The sequence below is a fragment of the Sander vitreus genome, chromosome 4 (genome assembly GCF_031162955.1).
Source record: "Sander vitreus isolate 19-12246 chromosome 4, sanVit1, whole genome shotgun sequence".
NCBI lineage: Eukaryota > Metazoa > Chordata > Actinopteri > Perciformes > Percidae > Sander > Sander vitreus.
The window spans coordinates 8762606-8781890 of record NC_135858.1 but is presented as its reverse complement, the minus strand read 5'-3'; the positions used below and the strand labels follow the sequence as shown (position 1 = coordinate 8781890).

The 19285-nt window shown below is 39.9% G+C and overlaps 2 protein-coding genes across 5 annotated transcripts; both read left to right on the top strand.

Moving 5' to 3' along the window:
- The first annotated feature begins 79 nt into the window (after nucleotides 1-79).
- LOC144516617 (limbin-like) lies at nucleotides 80-15273 on the top strand. Of its 4 annotated transcripts, none has more exons than XM_078248063.1 (23): nucleotides 80-608; nucleotides 947-1022; nucleotides 1236-1417; nucleotides 2655-2711; nucleotides 2856-3042; nucleotides 3184-3284; nucleotides 3440-3505; nucleotides 3644-3778; nucleotides 4126-4265; nucleotides 4789-5113; nucleotides 5195-5434; nucleotides 5730-5905; nucleotides 6264-6423; nucleotides 6556-6726; nucleotides 7814-8124; nucleotides 8577-8751; nucleotides 9610-9741; nucleotides 10262-10489; nucleotides 10653-10885; nucleotides 11337-11424; nucleotides 11590-11765; nucleotides 14128-14229; nucleotides 14463-15273. In XM_078248063.1, exons 1-23 carry the CDS (start codon nucleotides 369-371, stop codon nucleotides 14887-14889), a joined length of 4128 nt encoding a protein of 1375 aa, XP_078104189.1. In that variant the 5' UTR covers nucleotides 80-368; the 3' UTR covers nucleotides 14890-15273. The 4 variants fall into 4 exon arrangements, with proteins under 4 accessions (XP_078104189.1, XP_078104187.1, XP_078104188.1 ...); XM_078248061.1 differs by having other exon boundaries at nucleotides 9559-9741; XM_078248062.1 differs by having other exon boundaries at nucleotides 947-1061.
- Nucleotides 15274-15920: 647 nt separating this feature from the next.
- Nucleotides 15921-18070, top strand: LOC144516193 (cytokine-like protein 1). Its single transcript, XM_078247399.1, has 4 exons — nucleotides 15921-16270; nucleotides 16377-16421; nucleotides 16935-17081; nucleotides 17182-18070. Exons 1-4 carry the CDS (start codon nucleotides 16124-16126, stop codon nucleotides 17281-17283), a joined length of 441 nt encoding a protein of 146 aa, XP_078103525.1. The 5' UTR covers nucleotides 15921-16123; the 3' UTR covers nucleotides 17284-18070.
- The last annotated feature ends 1215 nt before the right edge of the window (nucleotides 18071-19285 follow it).

The window sequence follows — 19285 nt, the reverse complement described above, 5'->3', positions numbered from 1 at the left end:
ATCCCACTGGCTCAGCTATGCTGTTTTATTTTGAAAGTCGGGACCGGAAACACATTATGTACTATGTTCTTACCGCTTCTTTGAGGAGTTGCCCGTTCTTCCCAAGTTTGGAAATTGTTTTGTTGTGCAGCAACGAACGGCGTTTATGGACGGTGTTCGTGTTAACTCTTTGAAATGGCATCCATAGTTTCTCCTGAAACATTTGCATACAAGTAAGATACTCATGTTGGCCAGAAACTCTGCTACAATTAGCTAATGCTTGTCAAGAAAGAGCGGTGGAAATGTTTTCATCGCGGATTTTAACTATGGCAATATCCAGCCAGTTAGCTAGCGGCTCTCCTTGGTGAGAGTGGCACACAAACTTACGAATGCTTCAGGTAAATCTTACCGCGAAGAGGGTCACGATATGGTCATTAATCTTGAATATCCAAGTGTCGTGTTTGTGTCTACCTCCTTCATACTCCCATTGGTGTCACGTTGTAACCCGGCGTGAGACTCGGCGTTTATTGGAGTACAGTGCTGCACATCAGTCTTGTTATAACGGGACAGCTCAGGATGCATCATGCTACACAACACCACAACCACCTCCTTTCTCGGAGAAACAGCAGGTGAGTGGCCTATCTTTTTTTCCCCAGCCAATTTCTAGTTTGATGATGTTGCCTCTCAGTCACAACATTTTCATACAGCTACACATCGCATCAAAAATATCTTGGAAATTACAGAGATAATATTTATTTTATTGTATCCCTGAGCCTTATTTAGCAACCAAATTCACTGGTATTTACAGGTCATATGTAATCAGGTCAGATATTGTTTTGGCTTTGTGAGTTACCCTTGTTTATGCACGTCTGTAGGCTACCTTTGGTTGAAGCTATTTAAGATTAGTTGATAAACACGTAACATATATTAAATGAGCAAAACTGAATGCCTCTTTTTCCGTTGCCAGAGCCTCTCCAGTATCCATGTAATGCAACATGACACTGGTGGGAAATCAGCAGAGCAGACATTGCTTAGGATGGATGGTTTCTTCTTTTTTTTTTATTCTATACATCAACAATACAGTAATAATACAATTCTAATAATGTTGCAAATATATGATATGCATATTATTATATAAAATATATATGTAGTTCACCATTAAATACAAAACCTTAGTATGAATGCATATATGGAGTATATATATATTTATTGTCAATTTTAGCCTTTGTTCAAACACCCTATATGTAACCTGACAGGTACAATGGAAATCAATGGACGCATGGTGTTGTTTGCAGAGGCCCCCCTTTCTTCTTCAGCTCCTGCTGGTCCATGGGGACACTCTTTTTATACGCCACTTACCTACATGTCAAACATCTTGCACCTCCGGAACCACAGAAGCACACTCACCAGATACAACCCAGGCCTCGCTATACCTCAGGTGTGTTTTTAAGAAATGTTTTGGTCACTTCAGTTGTTGTACACAGTGACTTTTCATGGAGTATGTACATGTTGTATTCATATGCGTGGTAATTCATGAGATTGTTTTTTAGTTTATTGTCCAAACTTTCATGTGTTGGTACTTTTGCCCTGAGCATATTTGTTCAGTTGTCAATCAGCCATTTCGTTCCACTGTTGCAACATCTTTTTCATTAGTTTTTTTCTATGGTTTTCTATACCTCCTATAGTATAGATTCTTCTCAGGTATTCCTGTTGGGTACTGGCTGTCCAAGAATTTATGGATTACCAAATACATACAGTGGCTTGCATAAGTTTACACACCCATGCTAAAGTTGACTAAAAAGAGGAATAAAAAACAATATTTTGGAAATTGATCTTAATGCCTTAAGTAAAAAAATTAGGAAGAATCCAACCTTTAAGGACACCAATTTTCTTTGTGAATGAATAATGTATCGTTAATAAATAAATGTTCTTCCTTAAAATACAGGGGGCATAAGTATACACACCCCTATGTTAAATTCCCATAGAGGCAGGCAGATTTTTATTTTTAAAGGCCTGCAGTTATTTCATGGATCCAGGATACTATGCATCCTGATGAAGTTCCCTTGGCCTTTGGAATTAAAATAGCCCCACATCATCACATACCCTTCACCATACCTAGAGATTGGCATGGGGTACTTTCCATAAAATCATCTCTCAATGCAAATCAAACCAGCTATTAGGCTAACTGAAATAAAACCATGCCAATCTCTAGGTATGGTGAAGGGTATGTGATGATGTGGGGCTATTTTAATTCCAAAGGCCAAGGGAACTTCATCAGGATGCATAGTATCCTGGATCCATGAAATAACTGGCCTTTAAAAACAAAAATCTGCCTGCGTCTATGGGAATCTAACATAGGGGTGTACTTACTTATGCCATGAGCATTTATTTATGATACATTATTTATTCACAAAGAAAATTGGTGTCCTTAAATGTTGGATTTTTCCTCATTTTGTTAATTAAGGCATTAAGATCAATTTCCAAAAGATGTTTTTTTTTTTATTCCTCTTTTTAGTCAACTTTAGCATGGGTTCATAAACTTATGCAAGCCACTGTACATATTACACCCCATTCCCATACTTAGTACTTGATATGATTCAAAGAAGAAGATGATTAAAAGAAGAATTATCATGTTGGAAGAAACTAATTATACAGTGTGTTGAATGCTTCTGCAGGTTCAGAGTGCGGCACCTCCATCTGCATTTGGGGTCACATTTTGCAAGTGTGCACAGGTACATCAACACAATCGTTTTAAAAACCGCCCATATTATCTATGTGCATTTAATTTTCATTTTGGACCAATTTTAAACTGCAAACGCACATGTTGAAGACCATCAAGTGATATATACTCTTCCTGCTGCTCGTGTGGCCCCCAGGTGAAGCTGGACACTGACCCTCCTCAGCTGACTTTCTTCCTGCGGATTCGCAACAAGGGCCCAGTGGGTGGCACCAACCTGTCTCAGGTGGCTATCCGGGACTCCATCTCTGGAATAGTACCCCTAAAATCTGAAGGCAGGGTTGTGGAAAGAGGCTACCAGACATTTGCCATTGATTCACTATCTGGTATGTCTGGGAGTCAAGTTATTTTTTTTTAAAGACGATTCTACCAAACATTTCAACATTGAACTTTAAAATGTCAAATATTAAAATTTTCTGCACACTGCTTTCACACTAAATAACATTCTATTGATTTTATTTCTTTAGCTGGATCCCAAGTTGTTGTCAACTATACCGCTCACATAAAGAGTCATAAGAGTGAGGTCCTGGACCTTCCGGCTTTTCTTACCTTCTCTAACGCCTCACAGGTATTTTTTATTTTTTTTTCCTTCTGCCCTATTTCTGGTCTTTTAAACTTGAAAAGCAATCTCTAAAATGTTATTCATTTCACATCTCAGTATTTGCAGTACTATAAGAACATTTCTCTCTTCTTACCCAGAGTATTGTTTTCTTGACTCCACAGAATGATGTCAGTATGTTTGGTCCATTGACAGCTAATCTAACCTTGACGGTGAATTCCACCGACAGGGTAAGTTGTAGACAGATACTTAACTGGAAACACTCCTGCAGCTTCAAGCGTTGCATGCTTTGTTCTTGTACGGTTTTCAAATTAGCGTTTACAAAATTGATTTGATGAGAAGTCAGACGTTTCTGCGCCCCATTTTAGATCTATCCTAACCATGGGGTCCATTTCGCTGGATTTGTCGCTGGGTTCTTTGTCACACTGGTGCTGCTGTCACTGGGGTTTCTGGCCATGAACCTGATAGGTCTCCAAACCAGGCTGAACCTTCTTCAGCAAAGGGTATCACGAATTCCAATGTGTTTTGTTCTAGTTAAAACCTAATGTGTTAATTACAGGCGGTATTTATTTGTGTTTGTTAATTCTGTAAAAATGTTGTTGATACTTGTACTTCTGTTAAAAGAAAATTTGGTATTTGCGTCCAACCAAACTGTGTATGGTATTTCACAGTTTTGTTGACCAACCATGTTTCAACACTCTTTTTCTTTTCTGTTAACCCATTTTGTAATTTTAAAGAACTGTTTCTCTCAAGTCAATGTCAGTACATTTTGCTCATTGTTTTAGGTTTTATGATTTACTTCAGGTATATATGTTAATAGACTGTGCGTGCATATATCTTCTTGCTTCAGAGAAACAGAAGGGATTCGGACCCAGAGTATGCAGACTGCAACATGTGTGAGACCGTAAAAGATGAGGCTGCATTTGAAGACAAGATGGTGGACACCATGGTGTTGGAGGAGCCCCAGAATATGTACCAGGCTTTGGAGAAGTGAGTAGACAAGTCGAGATGGAATTAAATACCTCTCGATAATATATAGAGATATCCTTTAATGACACAAAAGTTATCAAAATGACTGCCAAGTAGAAGAAATTGGCAATGAAGACACTCAGTGCTTGTGGAAAAAAAGTTTTAATATACAGTATATAAATGTAATGTGTTAAACTGAAGTTGGGAGTTTTCCCCTTTAATTCAATATAGTCCATTTATTTTTAGTTATTTGAAGAACTTAATATTAATGCACTTGGCTTCAACTATCAATCAATGCTTTTTGTTCACTGCTGGCGCATTATGTTGCTTACACTGTTTTACCCAAATCCTTAATCATTATAACATCTAATTCCATCACAGAACATGGTGTGTTCTAATTCAACATTTTTATTGTCTCACATTATTATCAAATCCACCAGGGGGCAATGACAGTTATTGGCTTTTATTCTATTTATAATGCATCTCATTAAAAACCCTCAATGTACAGGTTTACCCTGCTTACTCTGCATTTTATCCCTGCAAGCCTTGAAATGTCCACACTGCTGCATGCCACCAATAACCTGGAGGCCACCCGAATTCAGATCTACAAGGATGTGATGTCCTCCCTGCTGGGCGGCCTGCGTGCCCGGGGCCAGTGCAGCACCCAGGCCCAGCAGAGACTCCTCAGTGTGCTCCACGGACAGATGCTGGGCATGGAGGGTCGGCTGAAGGAGGAGCGAGGGGCCCGCATGGCTGCTCTGGCTGGCCAGTGTAACCTGGAGACTCGGGAAGAAATGGAAGCGGAGCACCGCAGAGAAGCTGCTGAGAAGGCCGAGGCCGAGCTGCTGTGTCAACATGCAGACCAACAGGTCCTCAACGTTCTTTTAATTGTTTATTGCTTTCATGACACACCATCCCTACTGTAAAACCTCATTTTGTAATGTTACTAGGAGCTCCTCCACTGCAGCGTCCTCCTGGAGAAGCTGCACAAGCTGAGCCAGAGTCAGCTCCAGCGCATTCTGTTGGTCCGACATGAAGAAGCCTCAGGGAAGGTCCAGAGGCAGATCATCGAGTGGCGCCGGGTGGAGCTGCACAAGATTTTCTCTGAAGAACTGGAGGAGGCCACCAGGATGGGCGAGTTGGAGAAGAGTACAGCCAAGAGTCTTCAGCACGATTACTTTGCCTGTCAAGTGAGCAACAAGAATTTGCTATCGAAGTTGTGACACATCAGAATTTACCATTTAAATGACATAATTATGAATGTATAATTTGTATTATTAATTAATAATTTCTAAGACATTTTTTAGCATTTAGACAATTTTGCCTACAAACATGGCTTAGAAAGCATGGCCAACAGCATTTGCCATTTATGCATTTGCTTTATTCTTTTCTTCTTCTTCTCAGCTAACTGTATTTGCGTTAATCCGTACATGAAGCAAACATTTAAAATACATCTTGAGACCTTTCCTTCTCTTTTCTGTCCAGGATCAGCTAGAGGAGGTGCTGGATGTCGTCCTTGCCAACCAGCGCTATGTGCTCGCTGAACGCCACGCACAGAGGAAGTTCTTAGTGCACAGCCTTCACAGCCTCAACAGCCTGATTTCAGACAGCTTCTCCAGCACCTCCGGCAATCTGGACAGCTGGTTCACTCACATCAGGAGGTTGGAGCCTGTTGTAATGACCAGTGATAGCATCATGTGATGACCATTTCACATCTAGTTGCACTATTTCACTACACTATACATGTGGCCAAGTAATCTTCTACAGTATTTCAGTATTAATGTACAATTTTAGAATTTAATCTGAAGTGCTTCTATTATGTAATCCGAAATATATAACCGAAAATATAGATTTGCATTACAAAATATTTTACATATTCATAAATAAAAAAAAGTACTTTCCTGGCATTTTACAGACAATATGTACATTATATCAGCCTTTGTTGTCAGTTCAACCTTATAGGCAGCAAGCTCGACTGGAGTTGTGTTTTAACCTGGCATGCTTTCATCTCTCCACCAGAGGGAGCATTGTGCCTGCAGAGCAGCTCGACCAGCTACAGGACAAGGCCCAGAAAGAGTTGGTGATGGTGAGGCAGAGACTGGATGAGGCACTGAGCCAAGAGAGGAGAGCAATGCGCTGTGGACTGATAAAGAAGAGGCGGGAGCTCATCTCTGACATGGTGAGGAAATCAAGCGTATTTAGGATTTTATTCCCAGCAGCTGCATTATCCTATATATCCATTGTTGATTGATACCACAAAACCCGTTCATCTCATTCCGTAACTAATATACCACCTTCCTGCTCTTTCCAGCTGCGGGTCCACAAACAGCGACAGAAGGATCTGTCGGCTCTGTCCAAGGAGGAAAGGATAGATGTAGCTCAGCACCTGCACTGTTGGCAGAACTTACTGACAGCTCAAAGTTTGGAGCTAGCAGAGCTCATCAACAACCTGGATGAGGAGGCTGCTGCCGACATTCGCAAGGTGCCACTCTAACAGTACACATCAGGCTTATTCATGACCTAATCACTTTAAAGGTGCTCTGCCACACATATTTCATTACTTTGTGGTAATGTCTGAAGTTCTACCATGGACTTTGTAACATTTTTTGTGAAATGCCTTGGTTACCTTGTTTCAAGCCATTCTAACGTGGTATAGAAAGCCTGCCAGTTCTCATTAATATTCAATGAGCTAAGCTGCTTGACTCCGATTGGCTAACAGCTAGCCAATGAGAGCCTGGCTATCAGCATCCTTTACCCAGTGCAACTGGGCGAGCTCATGAATAGTAATGAGCTCAGGCAACACAATGTCAGACTGACCAGCTTTTGTAATTTGCCTGATTTCTCCACTTATTTCTTTTCAGGGGCTAGAGCTGACAGAGGAGGTAGCAGTTCATTTTCACATTCACAACGTAACACAAACACATACAGTATGGACCTAACATATTTCAAAAAATACAAGTAAAAACGGTTTTGTGTAGCAGGGCACTTTTAAAAGATGCATAAAAACCCACACACAGACATCCCACGGAGCATAAGAAGCTGGGTCCAGACTAGTTTGATGATAGCCACACAGATTGTTTTAAGGGGATAGATGGAAGAATGAAGGGGTATGGTCAATCAAGGAGTGGGCTTGTGAGATGGCTGGGGTGGCGGTGTTTGAGGAAATGTTACATATAAACAGTTTGCCAGATTGAATGTGTATACTAGAACATGGGTCGTAAAAGTACCTGAGCTTTCTGGAGGGCTCCTAAGAAGCTTTGTGCTGGGGAGAGACGTGTATGATGGGCTTATGGTGTTTATTTATAAATATGTTAATTTGGTTTATTGTCTATTTTGTAACTTATTTTGTTGAATGGTCTGGAATATTGTAGTTACTGTGCGATCTTTACTTGATTTTTTTCTGGGTGGGTGGTGATGACAGAAGATTGGGGATTTGTTCATGTTGCGAGTTGTATGTTTTGTATTTTTGTTAAAAAATAAATTGTTAATCAAAACAAAACAAAAAACATCCCACGGAGCTTGATTGAGTTTGATTTACTCTCTGTCTTGATCCTCTGTCTGTTCTGTAGGTGACCATGCGTATGATCCAAGGTGCCATAACAGAAGTCAAAGCCATCCAGCCTTCTGCAACCCAGGCCTTGCTAACACTTATGCCTCCAGGGATGCAACGCTCCGTGCTGCAGGTGGAACCTGAGGCAGGACCAGGACAAGCCCAGGGACAAGGAGCGAGCGCTCTCTTGCAGGGCCAGGAAAGGTTGCACCAGGAAGGCAAGGCAGCCTTACGCACCCTCAGCTGCACCAGGGAGGCTCTGCGGGATGCCATTGAGAGAGAGCTGCAGGAGCAGAGAGAGCTCAGGGCGCAATGCAGAGCTTTCTTCAGGTCAGCGATATAATAACACCGGCCGTTTCATTTCAGGGGATTCAAAGTGTGTGTGATCCTATCCTTCCTGAGGGAGGTGGTGGCACAGTGGATATAACGCATGCCTTTGGTGTGGAAGACCTGGGTTCGATTCCCACTGCGATACATTAATCAATGTGTCCCTGAGCAAGACACTTAACCCCTAGTTGCTCCAGAGGTGTGTGACCTCTGACATATATAGCAATTGTAAGTCGTTTTGGATAAAAGCGTCAGCTAAATGACATGTAATGTAATATTTGCTGTGGAAAAGGTATTAGATACCAGACTGTCCCCCCACAATAACTTTTGTTGATTGAAAAATAACATCAACAAACAATAAGTACACCGTCAAGGATTAATGTTATTCCTCTTGTAAGGTCTCATGGTGGAACTCCTGTGTGTTGATCTGTCTTCCTTTTCTCCTTCTGTCCCAGTTGTTTGTGTTCGTCCCAGTTGACCCTGTCTGAAGATGACCGGCTCAGGATGAAACTGGAGTTTCAGAAGTGCCTGTCTGTGATGGACCGCTGCCTGGTGCTGCCCCACGCCATCTCCAGAACCAAACTCCACACCGCTCTTGCAGCTTGGAGAAAGGAGCGCGAGCAACAAATGGTGAACCCACAATCATCACACATTACTGAATTAAGTTATGTTCTTGAAACCTGTGTGTGTAGTATTAGAACATTTCTGACTTTGACTACTGCTAGTTTTAGTATCTAACAAAAGGCCACAGTGGCAGACAACAATACACCCACACTTATTTTGGTGTAATATTTACATTATCGTCAAAGAGTTCATAGCATCCAATCTATTTGGAACACTCTATATTACTAATGAAGTGAAAGGTCAAAATTATGAGTGTTAGTACTTGTGCACGACATGAGCCAAACCAAATTGTAAAATAATGTACCCTGTAGTTTTTGCACTGAAATATAAGAATTTAGGGAATATTGGATAAAAGGAACAAAAGAGACAGTGATCTAAACCACACCCCATTGTATCTGTGTACTATGAGTGTACATCAACATGATGAGGGGAACAAGCAGAAATCCCTTTCAACATCCACAAATATGTATGTTTGTAGTATAATAGCATTAGAGCTCAGTTGACCAGATTAAAATACTTCTTCCCTTTCTTGGGAAGGAAGTCTCTGTGACCACTTCTTTTACCCTGTGCTAACTTTGATGATCACTTTTTGTTTTAAATCTCCTCTCTTGATACGATCCTAAAGCCCACATGTATTAAACTACAGCAGGATAGAATGGTGCATTTAATATTTTCTCAAATGAGTAAGAAATGGAGAATGGCGACCGCCAGTGCAAACCACACTGCGATCAGCCTCAATTGTGTGGCCGCTGGATGAGTGCACATTATGATTCAGAAATAATTCTGGTTTCATTTCTAATCACATCATAACAGAATGCCTGGAGTCATTTCCCAGCCAAAGTATGGATATTGTGGTTTTTGCAGATAAATAAGCAATCCAAGGGGGTAACCAGCGAAACAGACACGTCGGAACTGCTGCTTTTCCAGAAAAAGCTCGAGGACAGCATCCAACTGTTTGAGAAGGAGAAGGAGACGGAGAGCGGCGTCATGAACAAGGTAAAGCTGTAAAACAACCTTTTAATATAAGTCATTTTAAAGTGCAGTAAGTTACTGAGAGGCAAAAAGGGTTTGAAGGGTCTATTAACTTTATACAATATCAAATAGGGCTGCTCGATTATGGAAAAGAATATAATCACGATTATTTCGGTCAGTATTGAAATCACGATAATTTAACACGATTACTCGTTGACTTCTGGAAATATGTTGTAATTATTGAACTTAAAAAACAGTGGAAAAAGTTAAATAAATCAACAGCAAAAAAACACATACAACTGTGAAATTTGCCTTAATACTCGATTATTCTGTTTTTGTGATCATTGGGAGCTGAAATCATAATCACGATTAAATTTCGATTAATTGCACCGCCCTAATATCAAACCCTAAGCTCATTCAGTAGCTGAAGCCATTCTCCGTCAATGGAAGGACTATCTGTGTTAAAGTTTAATGTCTAGCTTGCACAGAAGGTGGTTTGAGTTCATATGAGATTACTGAAATACATCCATCTGCATTTTGGCAGGTGATGGAGGAGATGCGTAGGGAGAGAGAGGACGATCTGCGCTCTCAGGGCGACAGCCTGGCGATGCAGATGGCTACCATCCACTACCAGAAGGCTGAGAGGAGGACCAAAGTCTTGGAGACCTGCGGAGCAATGCTCACTCTGCACAGCCTTCTCATTCCGCAGCTCAGAGCGAGAAAGAGCCTGGAGAGTCAAGACATGGCCCAGAGTATACAGAACCACTGCTTGGTAGGCAATGCTTGACTCCCAAGTTAACCTCTGTGCTGCAGCACTGCCTGGTGGCAGGGCTGCTCATGGGCATATAATAAGGTTCAAACAAATGTGTAACTGTATTAGTTTCTCATTAAACCTAATAGACTTTTCTCAGAGTGTAATTTGACTCTTGCCACAGGGCCTAGAGGAAGCAGAACAAGAGCTTCAGAAGGAGAGGACTAAGCTGGACGGCCTGCAAATGTCTCGGTCCAGAGTCGGGTCCAATCCAACACGGAGAGATGACTCTGATGAGAGCGAGGGGGAGAGTGAGGAGGAGAGACTGTTTCAGCTGCAGCAGGATTGCAGGATGACGTCCATCCTCCAAGAGGCACTCTACAAGAGCGATCAGGTCATCACACTGTTGGCTGAGAGGTGAGCTGTCATGTCAGTGTTAACTCAGGAGTAGTGTCTCATTGCCAGACCTATCTCCACAACATACCGGGATGGGAGAAACACGTGCTCTGGTTTATTAGCATTTCTTTAAACCAATCATAATCGTCTTTGGTGGTGCTAAACCCCAGAAAGGAACTTGTTTTGGTGGAACTCTGGAATTAAAATGGCTGAGCGTGTAATGAGAATTTTACTCCAACAAAAAAAAAGATAAATATAATTTGATTGTCGGTCCTAGCTCGGAGGATGTTTCCCGAATCGACCGGGGTTAAGAATGCCAACACAAAGAAAGCGGAAGGTGAGGGACATCCAGCGGCACCGGAGCGATCCCGTAACTTTAACGTTGCCGATTATAGACTATAAACTCGGGAGTGATGAGACATTTTGTGGATTGACACCATTACATTTTACAGTGAAACTCTGGTGTTTTCAGGTGGCAGAAAATGACTGGCGACAATCAAGCCACGGAAGATTTAAAAGAGCAAATGGAGCTCAGGAGACTTTATGCAAACTGTGACCAGGTCTGAACTTATTTATTAAGACTTTTTTTTCCAATGTTTCATTCAACACAAACATATTAACGGCATGGAAAAATACAGGGGCATCCTCACTTCTGTGTGCACGCCAGAGGAAGTAGAGAATAAACTGTACTTTAAGGTGGCCCTGTGCCCTGCTCTTCATCTCAGGATTTGGAGTTTGCATCTCGGCTGGTGAAGCAGAGTCGGGTATCTGCTGAGGTCCTCCTGGAGGCTCTGCGTCTCCTCCTCCCCACCCTGCCTGAAAGCGAACTCATTTCCATCACCGACGCCCTCTGCCCCAAACAGAGCCCTGTTTCATCACCGGCAGAGCAAGAACACTCGGGGTAAGAACCAGGGTCAGGATCTGTCCAATGGCAAACATTTGTGTTGATATCCAGTTTTACACATCTAATTTACACAGTGTAGGATCACATTAGGTGAATGTGTTTGACTCATGAGAGGTGATAATTATTGGTAGTGCAATAACACAAATATATCTCTATATATATTTGAATTGTAGTGTATTTTTTCTTTTCTCTGTTCTTCTTTTAATAAGCCCCGTGTGGCAGAACGATTGCACATCAACATACAAAATCTGTCTGGCTCTTCCAACTTGCAAACAAAGTTTTGAGTTTGGTTACCAACTAATGTGCATAAGCTATCAAAAGCTTGTGTCATGCACTTGTCTCCTAGTCCATGTTAGGAGCCCTCCAGAAAGCTAAAATACTATAAATAATAAATGTCTTTCCCTCCTTTCTTTTTTAATACTTTTATTGCAATTCCTTCACGTAATTAACAATCCATTACCATACAAAGCAGTACCATTATCATATCCTTGCAATTTTTATTATTTTTTTAATATGTATGTACATATCTATGTAGTCCACCCAGTGCTGATGAATAATAATAATAATAAAATAAGCGAAAGAAAAATAGCAATTAAAAAAAAATACATATACACATAGATCTGCACCCCTATACACTTCTAATCATACATCTATACATATATATACGTATACACATACAGTATATGCATACACTCCCAAACTTTTACCTAAGAAACATAGAAGTTGATTTGTGTGTGTGTATGTATGTATGTGTGTGTGTGTATGTATGTATGTATATATATATATATATATATATATATATATATATATATATATATATATATATATATATATATATATATATATGTATATATATATATATATATATATATATATATATATGTATATATATGTATATATGTATATATATATATATATATGTGTATATATGTATATATATATATATATATGTGTATATATGTATATATGTATATATATATATATATATATATATATATATATATATATATATATATATATATATATATATATATATATATATGTATATGTGTATATATATATATATATATAAATATAAATTAACCCAGACAATAACTTAGTTCATTCATTTATCAGTTTGTCTACCAAAAACACTCAGAAAAAGCAAAGACGTGCATGAATTAATAACTAAATCCTTTTACATAACAACAATTTCAATCCACTGTTATTCATATTCGTGTGTGTGTGTGTGTGTGTGTGTGTGTGTGTACTCCTCTTAGGTGCGTTTAACTATGCATGTTGAGTTATGTTTTTCTTTCCCTGCTTCTGTTCTTCTTTACATTATTTTATCGATCTAAATTCCTCGTAGTTTCCTGTTTTAGTTGTTGGCTTTATAGTGTATCCATTTAGCCTAGCGTCTTTCATACTTAAATTCTTCATTTCTAATTCTATACGTTATTCCCTCCTTTCTTTTAAGGAAAAAAAGAATAGAACAATTTGAATACACTGAAAACCTTTTTTGTCCCAAGTATGCAGCCACAGTCTCATCGATTCAAGATATGCGGTTTAAGAAAGTAGTTTTTTTGACTGAAGCCACTGATTAAAAACACAAAACAGTGTTTAAACACAGCTGGCTGAAACAAACCCATCTCCAAGCATTGTCTCACATTTAAATACTGTTTGTACACAATTCCACAAGGGTCCTTCTTCCCTGAGCCAAGATGGAGAGATAAATCATTATACCCATCATTTAATTCCCCCTCTCTTCCTGATACACTGGAACACTCAAGACTGGCCCCCGCTGAGTTTGGATTACTTCACTGATAAATCATGTCTCGTGCATGAGGACCGGAGCTGTCTGGCCAAAGGACAAGAGAATGAAAATGGAGCAATATGCAAAACATGTGTTTTTCTTCTCTTTTTCAGCTCTTTAGTTTCTGCTTTTTGTTTGCAGAATAGAGTTTAGCCGTTCTTTGGAACAATTTGTATTCTTTTCATTTCAATAGTAGAATGTGAAACTCAATTTTGTTAAGAAAAATATGTTGCAACATGATTGTTAAGCAACTACACTTAAACTTTTTGGAGTGATTCTCTTAAAGACAAATAGCCTTGTGTGATTTTGCAGTTAGAATTATCCATACTTAATTATTGATTTGACAGTCCGAAAACGATTTACCCTTCTAAGAAAGGGCTTCAATATCAAATATTTTACTTTAATGGAAAAGATCACATAGCTCTCCCTCTAAACCAATGAAAAGTTATGACAGCGTATCAGATAGCCAGGCATCCCTGACCATTTTTTAATCAAAGCCAATCATTGTCTTCAGAGATTGTATCACAGTTACCAGCTTTATAATATATGTTATGACCTTTTGACCAGGTGTGCCGGCGGGGTGAACAGACCTCTTTCTGTCAAACTGAGAGAAGACGTGGTGCATAAAAATATGCCAAATATGCCAAGCTGCACTTTGGAAAGAGAGAGGTGAATTCAACACATTTCTATGTCTGGCTGCTATATAAGGACCTGACGTTACGCTTTCTGCAAGACTAATTTGTAGTTCAGTGATCACCAACGTCATAGACAAATCCTTTATTTGATGTATAATATGCCTTTCATCAGTTAACATGGCTGGGCTACAGTGACCACACACATGAGGTAAGCGCTTTAACACTCCAAGCCCACTAACAACAGCTCCTTTGTCCTCTAAATCTCAGACTCCAGGAAAAGAGGCAATGTTTGATGGAAAAACTGCTCCCCAGAAGCCGTCTCCTGGTTTCCAGAGATGTTGCACCGCTGCTGGTTAAAGAGAAAGGAAAGGAGGACAGTTTTACTAAAGCCCAACAACCTATTCATGAATCAACCCCGACAGAAAACACCATTGCAGAGCAACAAAATGACACTGCAAAAGAAAGGTTTGTGGACACAGTGAATGAAACGTTACACAGCACGGCAGAGGAATACATGATGCCAGCCTCTGCCAGCAGTGTACTGGGCGTCCCTGCTACCGGAGAGAGGTTATTTGTGTTCCGGGATCCACCTGATTCAAGTGGCAGTGTGGGTGCTCCGAAAAGAAAAAAGAAAAAGAACTTTCTCAATCTGAAGAAAGGCTCAGTGGCTCCATCAAACCTTTCTCGAGACTAACATTGTCTTTTGCAAGAGATTATGATGATGGTACTTTATTATGATATATAATATTAGAATCCAAAATAAACCAATAGATTTGCTGTGTGTAGCAAAACATTTTCAGTAGGGCTGGGCAATATATCAATGTTATATCGATATGGTGATATGAGACTAGATATCGTCGTAGAGTTTGGATATCGTAATATGGAAAGTGTTGTCTTTTCCTGGTTTTAAAGGCTGCATTACAGTAAAGTGATATTTTATGAACTTACCAGATTGTTCTAGCTGTTCTATTATTTACCTTTACTCACTAAGTCATTAAATCATTTCTGGAGATTATTTATCAAAAATCTCATTGTGTAACTAACGTTTTTTTTTTTTTTTTAAAAGCACCAAGTCAACCATACAATATCGTCGCAATATCGACATCTAGGTATTTGGTCAAGAATATCGTGATATTTGATTTTCTCTATATCGCCCAGCCCTAATTTTCAGTGGCGTATGTTGCATGGTGGTTACATTAAGGAGGTTGACAAACAGTTCCATTATTTTCAATGGTGTTGGCTTGAATCTTTTAAGTGGTGGGAAATATCCACTCAATTACAGACTCGCTTTCTCTTTACAAATGTGTTATTGGGGAAGAGAACAGATTAAAAACCCCATTCTTGCAGTATTGGTGTGTACTGCATTCATATCAAGAGTATTATTATTATTCATGTTCAAAACTCCAGATATTAGACAAGTTACTGAGTGTTTGTGTTTTGATGTGAGGATTGTATACCTCCCTACACTCAAGATACACAGGTACATGAAATGTATCAAAATTCCAAGTTCTTTCAGTTTAAATTCATTTTGTAAAATAAATGATTAAAAATCAAACGTCCCCCTGAATGTTGCCTTTCTTGTTTTGACATGTATCGTGTACATTGATACTTAATAGCTGTCATTAATATCCTGATTTTAGGAATTGACAAAGCCTCAACATGTTGAGGAAAAGTTGCGAAATGTTTGGCTGTGTTATCAGCAGGAGAAGCTCCATCATTCCTGGTATTTGGAGCGTGCATGAACGGAGTGTTTGCGACCCCAAATGTTTTCCCCCTCAGACTGCTGCGCGTCCACGTCATCGTCGTCGTCGTCGTCCCCTCCACCACTCCATCCTTAAAACTGCTGCAAAACTACTCCTCTTTACTATTTTACCGCTGTTGACCGTCACAGCAGCTGTAAGCAGTCCGGAGCAGCAGTGTTATCCGACATGAGGCTGGGACTCGCCGCCCTCACGTGTTTCTTCAGCTTTGTGTGGCTGTCGGAGTGCGCGCCTCCGACCTGCTACTCCAGAGCGCTCGGCCTGAGCAAAGAAGTCATGTCTCTGCTGGATAAAATACACACGTACCATCGCACGGTAAGCGCTTTGACGTTCATTGCATTGCCACATTCTGCACACAAGGCTGTGTAGACTAGTACACCGTGTTATGTACTCTCTAACGACCATGTTTGTTGGGTTGCAGATAACGTGTGCTAAGGTTCTACCCACGATCTTCCTTGATGTGCATGTAAGTTTCAAACAATGGAGGAATGCATACGATGTGGGACACACGACTGCTGAAAGTGTTTTAAAAGGAAATTGGGAAAGTTTTTATTTTCTACTAGCAACCACCTTTCCTCCACTGATAACCACCCGGTCATTTCAAAATTAATAAAAACCAAGGGAGTTAATTTAATACAAAATCAAGAAGTTGAAAAATCCCAGTTAGATATGAGCTGTAGCTTTCACTCAGTGCACAGTTTTTTTTAACTTTGCACAGGAAGCTAATTCAATGCAAATCAATGTATACTCTGACAAATCCTACCTAATATGGTAGCATGTGCTGTTGTTTGAGGGTTTATGAGAGTAATCTAGATTAAAAAAAAAGTGTAAATACTGTTCATCTTTAACGCAAAAACAAAATCTCTGATTAAAGAAAATGAGAATCATTCAGTAGAAGATGTGTACATTTGTAAAATGTTTGAGAGGAAACTGTTCATTTAAAAAAAAGAAAAAAGAAGAAGCTGTTTTATCTTTCTAGAACTCATGTGTCACAACCAAGCTCCGTGACTTTCTCTACGTGGTGCTGAACCATCCTGACCAGTACTGTAGAGAGCGCCCCAGAATGGTGCTGCTCAAACGTAAAATCCAGAACTTGCACACCATCATCACCAGAGTCTGTTATCGGGTAAGAGCATCTAAAACGCCTGCAATGTTGTTTTTTTCTTTTTCTTGGTCGCTCTTGTTTTCAGGCTTGAGTGTCTTGAGTGTCTTTGTTTGGTTGGCAGGACCTGGTGTTTTTCACAGATGACTGTGAGGCTATTGACACTGGACACAGCAGCCCTCACTATGCAGAGGACAGGCTCCAGCTACTGCAAGAGGAGAGATAATCAACACACACACAGCAGCTGACAGACGCCCATCGGTCTGTTGCATTCATAAAAACACATCAGCAATATGTAGAATGGTAACGCATGTACACTACACACCGCGGCCTGCACTGTATTAGATGCATCATAAACAATACACACACAGCGCTGTTTTCATGTCGTACCTATTTGGCTCTGCGTGAGCTGCAACCTCATGTTAGTGGACATGTGTGGCTACATTCTAGCAAGGAGTCCAGAAATTTCCACAGGAAATTTGCTGAATGCCAACCATGCCGTTGAAAACCTTAAAAATAATAAACCAATAAGAGATGCTTGTGAGCCGGGCTTAACCGCTGCTTACTTACATGGGCTAATCAAAGGTCCATGTGTCATTAAGAGAAATAAGTTGTGTTGCCATAACCCTTGGTCTGACTAAAATGTCTTAAAGGAGCACTATACAGTATTTTGTAAACGTTTGAAGAGCTGAACATGGTGGTTTAAAATGTTATGTAAGAAACAGATGTACTGAACATTGCTTTCTCACACTCAATCGTAGAGTACACTCCTTCAGAATTTTGACACGGAAACTTTTTTTTTTTACTTTTGTTTTATACCAACAAACTTACAACAGTGCTGCTGCTTGTGCTAAAGCTGAATAAAAATGCAAATGTTCTTGGCCTTAAGCAGAATATATATAAAATATGAGAGCCCTCACTGTCGTAAACATATTAGACACTTGCCTGTGTTTATGTACACTTAAAGACAATCCATATGTCTCACATTATGTAATAAAACTTCTCTTTATGTATCAGCTTGTATTGTGTTTGTGTTATGTTCTCTGAAGTTATTTCTAAAATGTCTGCCAGTCAATTCTGGGAAACACAAACCACTGAAACAAAACTGGCCTGTGTCCAGTGTGTGAATCAGCATGATGTCCTTTTCGCATTTACACAAGGAAGGTTAATTTCACTCTGACTGATGCTCTGATTTTCACTCAGCATGTGACAGTTACTGATGCATTTTATTTTGATTGAGGCAATATAAAGTTTTGTCACCACTGGACTGAAATACAGTTGCATTTTAAGTAATCGTTTAGGTCAAAGTATTTTCCCTCTGCTAAGCAAAATAAACTGGTTGTTGTGTTTTGAAAATGTGACCGATGAACTGTAAGTGAAGCGATGTGGGTTTTACACAAACCACAGCCCCCACTCTCACAAATAATGGCACAATTGCTATTATTTTGATAAGTGTTATGACATGTTGGATTTGGGAACAAGTCTGCCCCTCTGATTTGAGTTATGGCCTCTACTGCCCTCTGTTGGCCAGGCCCAATGATCTGCACTTGCTGAAAGGCAGTTGCTCAATGTATTTTATACAGATATTCAAAGTATTCTTTGGTTTTGGGGCCATTTTTAAATATGTAACAAAATTTGCTCTTCCCCATCATAGGCTGAGACGTTGTTCCTGACGTGCTGCATTTTGCTCAAACCGTGTTTGAATACATCTTGTAATATGAGGCTATGATGTTAGAGTTCAGTGTAGTACAGTTCACTTGACTAAAGTCGAGTCAGCCTCTGGTTAGGCCCCCCACGTTAAAAGGCCCCTGGACACCCGCCGCATGCCATCCTTTCCTTTTCCACTCATGTCAGCTATGTGTGAAAATGAATTGTAGAGACTTGAATTTACTTGTGATAGGTAATCTATCAAATGTATCTAAATAATCTGTCAAATGAGGCCTACGGTTTTGTTGGCAATGCTATGTGTAGTTTCCAGCAGGGACTTGTTTGACAACTCTCCCTGTTGGTCTATTAAAAGACTCCAACGTGTCTTGGCTGCCAAACGGTGATATATTTAACAAAAGAAATAATCCAATTCACAACCTCTGTGTTTATGTTTGTGAATGATTTGACTACATACATGGATTCTTGATATTGCCCCCATTAATCCCATCTTGCATATTTTGCTGAAGCATCTGTCCCATATGGGGAGCTACAGTTTCTGTTGTTACTTTGCTGTCGTTTGC

Bases quoted from the DNA above. Each gene is read 5' to 3' on its own strand.
- LOC144516617 (XM_078248060.1), top strand. From the start codon at position 369: ATGCTTCAGGTAAATCTTACCGCGAAGAGGGTCACGATATGGTCATTA. The intron at 1,062-1,235 runs GTAATAATACAA...GTAACCTGACAG, and splicing joins TTCTATACATCAACAATACA to GTACAATGGAAATCAATGGA. The intron at 11,425-11,589 runs GTCTGAACTTAT...TCTTCATCTCAG, and splicing joins TTTATGCAAACTGTGACCAG to GATTTGGAGTTTGCATCTCG.
- LOC144516193 (XM_078247399.1), top strand. From the start codon at position 16,124: ATGAGGCTGGGACTCGCCGCCCTCACGTGTTTCTTCAGCTTTGTGTGG. The intron at 16,271-16,376 runs GTAAGCGCTTTG...GTTGGGTTGCAG, and splicing joins TACACACGTACCATCGCACG to ATAACGTGTGCTAAGGTTCT. The intron at 17,082-17,181 runs GTAAGAGCATCT...TTTGGTTGGCAG, and splicing joins TCACCAGAGTCTGTTATCGG to GACCTGGTGTTTTTCACAGA.